This window comes from Vespula pensylvanica, chromosome 11 (assembly GCF_014466175.1).
Source record: "Vespula pensylvanica isolate Volc-1 chromosome 11, ASM1446617v1, whole genome shotgun sequence".
Lineage (NCBI taxonomy): Eukaryota > Metazoa > Arthropoda > Insecta > Hymenoptera > Vespidae > Vespula > Vespula pensylvanica.
Window position 1 is genome coordinate 273168 of NC_057695.1, and position 8066 is coordinate 281233.

At 31.3% G+C, this 8066-nt stretch overlaps 2 protein-coding genes and 1 long non-coding RNA gene across 6 annotated transcripts in view; 1 reads left to right on the plus strand and 2 right to left on the minus strand.

Annotated features, from left to right (window-relative positions):
* The window catches only part of LOC122633092, a 2546-nt gene extending 1061 nt beyond the window's left edge, over nt 1-1485 (minus strand). Inside the window, exons 1-2 of one of the 2 annotated variants that reach the window (XR_006328023.1) lie at nt 609-1485; nt 62-487 (exon numbers count right to left, since the gene is read on the minus strand). This is a non-coding gene — a long non-coding RNA (uncharacterized LOC122633092). Of the gene's footprint in view, nt 1-9; nt 488-608 lie in introns of both variants that reach the window. The other variant, XR_006328022.1, reaches the window with a different exon arrangement.
* A 272-nt stretch (nt 1486-1757) lies between these two features.
* Nucleotides 1758-3831, plus strand: LOC122633091 (UPF0547 protein C16orf87-like). The gene is made up of 3 exons (XM_043820637.1): nt 1758-2069; nt 2528-2716; nt 2942-3831. The coding sequence occupies exons 1-3, from the start codon at nt 2019-2021 to the stop codon at nt 3170-3172; spliced, it is 471 nt and encodes a 156-aa protein (XP_043676572.1). The 5' UTR covers nt 1758-2018; the 3' UTR covers nt 3173-3831.
* A 211-nt stretch (nt 3832-4042) lies between these two features.
* LOC122633071 (monocarboxylate transporter 12) lies at nt 4043-7932 on the minus strand. 3 transcript variants are annotated; one of them, XR_006328020.1, is made up of 6 exons: nt 7118-7932; nt 6540-6683; nt 5111-6041; nt 4613-4833; nt 4282-4536; nt 4043-4209 (listed from the first exon to the last, which is right to left on the minus strand). XR_006328020.1 is itself a non-coding variant. In XM_043820579.1 (6 exons), the coding sequence occupies exons 1-5, from the start codon at nt 7791-7793 to the stop codon at nt 4358-4360; spliced, it is 2151 nt and encodes a 716-aa protein (XP_043676514.1). In that variant the 5' UTR covers nt 7794-7932; the 3' UTR covers nt 4043-4250; nt 4323-4357. The 3 variants fall into 3 exon arrangements, 2 of the variants coding, with proteins under 2 accessions (XP_043676514.1, XP_043676513.1); XM_043820579.1 differs by having other exon boundaries at nt 4043-4250; nt 4323-4536; XM_043820578.1 differs by having other exon boundaries at nt 4043-4536.
* Between the last annotated feature and the right edge of the window lie 134 nt (nt 7933-8066).

An 8066-nucleotide genomic window follows, 5' to 3' on the forward strand; every position in this document is an offset into this window, starting at 1 on the left:
GATTCGGACCTTTCGTCCTCGACATGATTGAGTGATCGGAGAGACTTAAAAATTGACTTACTACTTAAGGAAGTTCTACGATGGCTCCAAAACACTCGTCCGCGATTTAAGTCGAAATTGAGGGTGGATGATTCGTAGATGGTTGAAAATGAGGTAGGTCCATATCGAAGTTAGTTGAGATCCTTTTCAGTGATACACTGATTCTAATTCGCGATAGTTATTTATTAACGAACGGTCACTGAATTTATTTCGCGGACTTCTATTATTTTTTATAAATACAGTCTGTACGACTGTGAAAAAATCAAAAAACTTTTGCGAACAAACACTGACTCTAACGACTGCATTGCACGCAGTTCATGCAAAAACACTTATTGTTTAAATCGCGAAACGCGAACGAATAAACACTGCTTCTACCTCGCGATATTTTTATTTTAGCGACACAAACATTCGATTACTTCATTGCTACGCGCACGATTGCAATAAAGTTCTGAAACAAACAAATAAAAACAAAATAATGTGTATACAAACTTATAATAAAAAAAATTAAAAAAAAAAAAAAAAAAAACTATAAATTATTCAAGAAATAGATGATAGAGAAATAAATTTACCTTAAGTCTTCGTTGATACTTGCAGGAAACACATCCTGTCAGAATTTCGATGTTCACTCGTCGAATAACAATACGAAACTGATCCAGTAACTATCAAAGTCAATCAAAGGTTTGATTTTGATGACGTCACACGTGTCCATAGACCGCCAATTTAAAATTGAAAACTAAAATAAAGTAAATAAAAATTATTTCATATTTAATACGTGCAATCTTTAATCGAATTTATTATTGTTTAATTATTGGTTTGTTTAACTTCGCGCACTTCTTTTTTATTGTTTAAATAAATAAAAAATTATCAAAAGTATTAATCTTAAAGTCGTCACGTTTAGAAAGAGAGAGCTTCGATGTGTTCTTCTCGGAGTACAAAGGTAAACTGATTCGATAACTATCAAAGTCAATGAAAAGTCTGTTTTTCTTGATATTACACATTGTAAACAATCGCTCAATCAATATCGAAATCTAAAATAAAATAAATTGAAATTATTTTATATTTAATACGTGCAATCTTTAATCGAATTTATTATTGTTTAATTATTAGTTTGTTTAACTTCGCGCACTTCTTTTTTATTGTTTAAATAAATAAAAACTTATCAAAAGTATTAATCTTAAAGTCGTCACGTTTAGAAAGAGAGAGCTTCGATGTGTTCTTCTCGGAGTACACACGTGAACTAATCCGGTAACTATAAAAGTTTGTTTTTCTTGATTGTTTTCTTACGCGTTGTCAACGATCGCGAGATAACTATTGATATTTTTAAAGTTTCTCGCGCGTTACGATGTTCGTAATATTTAGGCGATTGTAGTATTGTTTTTAATATTAGTTAAATGCACTTCTTATACATTATAAATTTTTTCAATAAATATAAAATTAATGAAAGTATTAATTTTGAAATTTTCACGTATAGAATAATTTCGATAATTTTATTGTAATAACTGATATAATACGTATGTAGTGATGACATTGTTTCCGTATTACTCTTGTAGTTCATATTTTATCCATACCTGTCGCTGAAGTCGCATATCCTATGGCCGATAAATGTTGAACAATAATGATATGAATTAGTTCAAATGAAGAAATCGATCATATGTTATTATTTATTATATGTATATTTCATTATCCAATCAGTATCAATGACAACATAAGTAAATAGGGGATTGATAATCGTTGATTGGTCTATTCTTGTGATATGAGAACTGTCATCTAGCAGACAAAATAGAAACTACAAATAATGTTATTTGTATATATAATATGTGGTGTTCTTAAAATAAAGTTAATTTAGTCGTGTTAGAAAGAAGTTTGCCATAATGATTTTTTAACATACATCATTTAGCCATTTAATGGGTTATACTCGTAGTAAATTTAGATAGAAAGAATTTATATTTAACGTTGTTGTGCGTGTGTATGTGTTAATTATGGGAAAAACAAAAACTATTAGTAAGGGTTGTCCTAAATGTGAACAACAGGTAATTTAATTTGATATTTTTCTTTTTATTCAATTATGTATTAGATAGAAGAAAAAAGTATCTAATTTTTTATGTAGAGGAATGTGATGTTTATTAATAATTAGAATAGTATTTTTTAATTGATATAATAAATTTTGTAGAACTAATGTAACAAAATAATTGCATTATATATTTTTTTTTAATTAAATTTTTTCATATGAAATTTTAACAATATCGTAACATAACCAAATTAATATTTAATATTAACACGACATTTATACCAATCGTAAATGATTGATTTCAACTATTTTCATAAAATGTTATAGTTTTCTTTTCAATTGTATACATAAGATTAATTTTATAAATTTCTTTTTTCCTCCTCATTTATTTTTTCTGAAATAAATAAAATGTATACTTTGTCTGTATCAAAATAATATCATTGATAATTGTAGCATTAATTAAAAATATTTTATTTTAAGGTACCAGTCGCTTGTAAAGCTTGTCCATGTGGACACTCATTTTTTAATGCAAGACGTAATTCCATCAAAAGTCCTCCAAGTCCTGATAATGGAGTTATGAAAACAAGAAGAACTAACCGTATTAAACGTGAAAAGCCAAATTATTATGATGCTTTAGAATATGATAAGCAAACGAAGAAAAGTTCTAAGGTATTTTTTATATACATATAGCTATTAATATATATATATATATATATATATATATATATATATATATCATCATCTATTCATACGGTATTGTTCAATTATATGGAATATTAAACTGAATATATATGATGATTAAATTGACTATGATATTTTTATGATACTAAATATAAAATCCTTAATAAGTGATCTATAAGCCGCATTTAAAATCTTATAGTTTTGTTCTATTAGATAAGACGTGCTGCAGATACCTCCAGTGACATAGATTGTCGTCAATTAAATAAAAAGAAAAAAAGAAAAGGTAAAGGGAAAGGTAAAAATGGAAGTAGTAATGGATTGGGTGATGATGATGATGAAATGGAAGGAATTAGTGGCTTATCTCCAGAGAAACAGTTAACATGTTCTCTTATTTTACAAGAGCTTAATAATAAAATGAGGGTAGTGGCATGGAAGCCATCATGAATATATCTGCATGGAAGATGTACATTTAATTATGGGATTATAAGATGTGTTTTGACCGTACAAATAATTTTGTTTAAAGATAATAACGGTAAATGAATGTCCTTGATGTCTTGAATAACATCAAACACACATCACAAAGCAATATAATTTAAATTTACGAAGTGAAATATTCTCTATGTATATACATATTTGTACTTTTACAAAGAAATATTCTTTTTTTTTTCTATCTGTGATTTTTGCTAATAGAATTTCTCTATTTATTCAATCTTCTTTCTACCATTTTTTAGGTAGATAACACGTTATATTTATATCTCCAAAATCAATAAGACTAATCTGAGACAACTGATAAAAACACAAAAGAAATAATATACAAATGTATATAGTTATATGTAATATGAAATGTGAAATTATGTAAAGGAAAGGTAGTTTTACTGTAATTATCATATTTCTTTTTGTTATAAATGAAAGATTTTATACCTTATATATGTGTGTGTATACATACATATATATACACATTATATATATATATATATGCATATATATACACACACATTTATAATGTAATTAAGAATGTAATATTGTACATTATATGCCTGTAAATAATATGTAAATAATAAATTGTAAAGGCAAATTGAAATAAAATTACGACGTGATCTGTACGTTCGTATTTCCATAGTGTTCAGTGTTCAGTTGTACTTTTGTGTACGTGTATGCATATATATATATATATATATATATTATATATTATATATATTATATATTATATATATATTATATTTTTTTTAAGTTAATAATAATCAACAAAAAAAAGAATAATAAATAACAAGAGCAGCAGTAATAACAATTATTTGAACTAGATTTGATTCATCATGCATTACATCACGAAAATTTATTTCAATTCGTCAAATTAATTTTAAATATATGAAGAAAATTGTTATTCGATATGATATGACTTCGCAACAAATTTATAAGAAACATAAAAATTGTGTAGCGACAAAAATGCTGCGATTTATTATTTTTCTAATACACGTTTACTCTCTCTCTCTCTCTCTCTCTCTTTCTCTCTCTCTCTCTCTCTCTCTCTCTCTCTCTCTCTCTCTCTCTCTCTCTCTCTCTCTCTCTCTCTCTCTCTCTCTCTCTCTCTCTCTTTCTCCTTCAATGAATATCACACACTTGCAAAATATTTTATTCTTTCACATTTGTATCTCCTTGACAATTGTTATTTTCAGTATTATTAACGGGCAGCTTCGTTGGTTTTGATACTTCATTAAATACCAATAGAAGAGGCAAACCTCCCATTACCATACACGTACCCATGCACAGGAAACATACAGTGTAACTTCCAGTTACATCACGTAAATAACCTGAAATTATTAAAAGAAAAATAAACGACTAGGTATTGTTATCGTTATAAAATGATTATAATATCAAACTTCGTACCTGCGAGAGGTGGAATAGAAATTGCTCCAACACTTTGAAACATTCTGACCAACCCATAAGTCGAAGATATTTTATCAGTTCCATATTGGTCAGCAAGAAGGACGGGAACTAAGAGAAACCAACACCCCAAGCATAATCCGTACATTCCAACAGAACATGCCAAGACATAAAAAGAATGTGCCATTGGAATTGTTAAGACTGCAACACCGGCGCCGACGACGCTATGAAAGACAAATTTATAAAAGCATTTTGTTTTAAAGCCGTCCTCATTGAACGTAATCTAATTAAAAATATTTTAATACAAAAGAAAAAAGAGACAGAGAAAGAAAAAAAGAAAGAGAGAGAGAGAGAATCAAATAGAGGAACAAAGAAAAAAAAAAAGATAACATGCCGAGTTTCATAAAACGAAAGAAGTTTCCTAAAAAAAAAAAAAAAAAAAAAAAAAAAAAAAAAAAAAAAAAAAAAAGAGAGAGAGAGAAAAAAAAGAAATAATATTACCTTCCAATGTATCCTTTTCGTCGATCAAAAAGTTGCAAATCAGATAGCCAACCTAATCCAAGTCTACCACATAAATCGAGAGCAGCCGAGATGGCAACTAGATAGCCAGCTTCTGCTTTCGAATATCCAGCTGCGTGAACGTAAGCTGGCAAGTAGTATAACATGTAAGGGCTTCCAGTCGACATTAGACTGACCGAAAAGCACATCATAAGAAATTGAGGATTCTTTAATAACGAAAGATCGATGTAACGTGCAACTTTTTGCATTATCGTTTTAGGTTCTTCCGTAGTAGTAGCCATAACATCGTTATGAGGTATCGGTACAGGACATACAACTGTCGCGGAAGATCTAAGAGATCTCAAAGACGATCTCGCTTTGTAAACGCATGTCGAATCAGTCGATAAATCTTCGACGCTATGCAATATACTTGAGCTTCGTATTTTTGAGATTGGTTTCATCATCAGGCCTTCTCCCATAACATCCTTCTCTTCGTCACTGTCCGTCAATTCGACGGCTATCACGTTATTCTGATGGAATAATTCGTTAAGAAGATTATGACGAGTCGTTGGATCATTGGCAAATAAAAGATCAAGTTTCTGTTGTTTCGTAGCTTCCTGTCCTCCATTGTTGTCATTCTTTTTCTCAGCGGATTTTAATCCATCGTCGTTAGTTTCAACATCCGGAAGATAATTATTTTCGAGCGGTCTATACAATGTCGCACTGACGCATACGTGAAGCATACATCCACCCAATAATAATATCGTACCGTGAAAACCAAAATTCTTTACCAATGTCTCGATTAAAAGTGGAAATACAAAGCTTCCCGCGGCTGTGCCCGATACGCATATGCCGTTCGCCAGGGCACGATGTTTATCAAAGTATTGAGAAACGATTATGATGCCTGGTGTCGTTGACAATCCACCACCAATGCCTGAAACAAATTATATTGAATTTTTCATTCTGATTTATCAACTCTTTCCTTTGATAACAAATAGAGCAGAGTAAAGAGAGAGAAAAAAAGAGGAAAAGCAATTCGTATTAGAATGTTTTATTCATCGTGAATCGTCGGATGAACTATTCAAAATTGATTCGTTTAAAGATCACGTGAGAATTATTTATTATTTCTCTCTAATTTTCTTTTCTTTTTTTTTTTTTTTGTTTTGTTTTTTCGAAGCACGCAGAAATATCAAATCAATTTGGAATTGTTTATGTCAATCAATTCCATTGTGAAAGATAATGCTTTTTTAAAATGGATCTTGGCTTATAAAAAATTTTGGAAAGCTCTGAAACAGAGTAAGTAGTACGATAAAAAATAATAATAGTTTTTGAGAAGGCTCTTGTAAACCCTCCGCTTTTCTATTTTTTAATTATTGTATCCTCTAGATAATAAAAATAAACGATTTATAATTAATAAACGATTTAAACTCACCAGTCAAGATACCAAATGTAAAAAAGAGATGTATCAAGCTGGTGGCGAAATAACTAGTTGTAAGTCCTAAAGCACAGAACAATCCACCGATGAAGACGACAGCTCGACAGCTATACTTTTGACATAGCATGCTCGTTACAGGCGCTGAAAATGAACGATCGACGTTAACCATGTTGGAGAGTATGTGTATATCGATTGATATTCTTTTATAAATAAAGTATATCAATCTGACGAGAAGGTAAAGGTTTCGTTTTAAAGACTTTAATATAGCACCTGGGTTAGCTTATAAACATGCATTTTATTCTAAATTCAGAATCAAACGACGATGTAACTATGAAATATTATTATATATATTATACGTTTGAAGAAATGTTGTAAAAAAATTAGAGAGGGAGAAAAAAAGGAAAAAATAGGATTTGAAAAATTGTCAGGAAAGTGTAGATATTTCAACTGGTGGCGCGAAAAATAAATCAACCAGTAAAATATATATCGTGTATCTATGTCTATAGATAGCATATTGTACCAAAAAAAAAAAAAAAGAAAGAAAAAAAGGAGTAATTGGAGAACGCATGACTTACCCAAGGCGAGACAAAGGCAAGAAAGTATAGCTGGTATCCAAGATGCAACCGATGCTGATGAGTCCTTAAACGTTTCCATGATTTCAACATAGAGGACGCCATAGGATTTTACCAGGCCAGCGACCCAAAATTGGACGAAAAAGGCACCAAATACAACGACCCAACCATATCCACCATCCAACGGTACATAAGTACGATTTCTTGGTTTCTTTGTATCTCTCCTTTTAGGTTTCTTCTTTCTCTTGATCGGCGCGATTTTCGAATTGGTTGTTTTAGAAGAACGTAATTCGCGTGATTTTGCTATTAACGGTCTTGCCGTTAAACTTGATATAGTTAATAGATTTTCATTATCCTCGTCCTCGATCGTATCCGGTGGACTTTGTAAATGAGGTGGCACGACCGGTGTTGAGGTAGCAGTAGCTTGTACCATCAACGAGGCCGGCCTTTTAGGGGATGGTACGCCATTACTTAAATCAAATACGGGAGCAGAATGTATCGAGAGTAAGGAGCCCAGCTGATTCTGTTGATTCATATTTTCGTCGATGACGGCCGTACTGACCATCTCCTGTGACGCTGCTCCTCCCTCTCCTGTACCGCAACTACCCCCGACCGTCGTCGTCGCACGGTCGACCGATCTACACGAATCCTGGAAACTCCATTCCCGTGGCAACGACATTTTTTACTGTCTTCGACGAAACGAGAACCGTAATACATTGGAGTTCCGTATTCTTTCTCTTTATCTCTCTCTCTCTCTCCGTCTCTCTCTCTCTCTCTCTCTCTCTCTCTCTCTCTCTCTTCCTCTTTCTTTCTTTCTTTCTCTTTTTCTTATACCTTTATTCCTTTTTAGTTTAACTCAAAGAGAAGATTTTTGTCTAATTATCTTTCTTTGTCTTTTTATCTTGTACTCTCTTTCTCTCTCTCTCTCTCTCTCTCTCTCTCTCTCTCTCTC

Excerpts from the sequence above, each read along its gene's own strand:
- LOC122633091 (XM_043820637.1), top strand. The coding sequence starts at position 2,019 with ATGGGAAAAACAAAAACTATTAGTAAGGGTTGTCCTAAATGTGAACAA. Across the intron at positions 2,070-2,527 it reads GTCCTAAATGTGAACAACAG|GTACCAGTCGCTTGTAAAGC; the intron begins GTAATTTAATTT and ends TTTTATTTTAAG. Across the intron at positions 2,717-2,941 it reads AAACGAAGAAAAGTTCTAAG|ATAAGACGTGCTGCAGATAC; the intron begins GTATTTTTTATA and ends TTGTTCTATTAG.
- LOC122633071 (XM_043820579.1), bottom strand. The coding sequence starts at position 7,793 with ATGTCGTTGCCACGGGAATGGAGTTTCCAGGATTCGTGTAGATCGGTC. Across the intron at positions 6,684-7,117 it reads TTGCCTTTGTCTCGCCTTGG|CGCCTGTAACGAGCATGCTA; the intron begins GTAAGTCATGCG and ends GTTCATTTTCAG. Across the intron at positions 6,042-6,539 it reads TACATTTGGTATCTTGACTG|GCATTGGTGGTGGATTGTCA; the intron begins GTGAGTTTAAAT and ends AATTTGTTTCAG.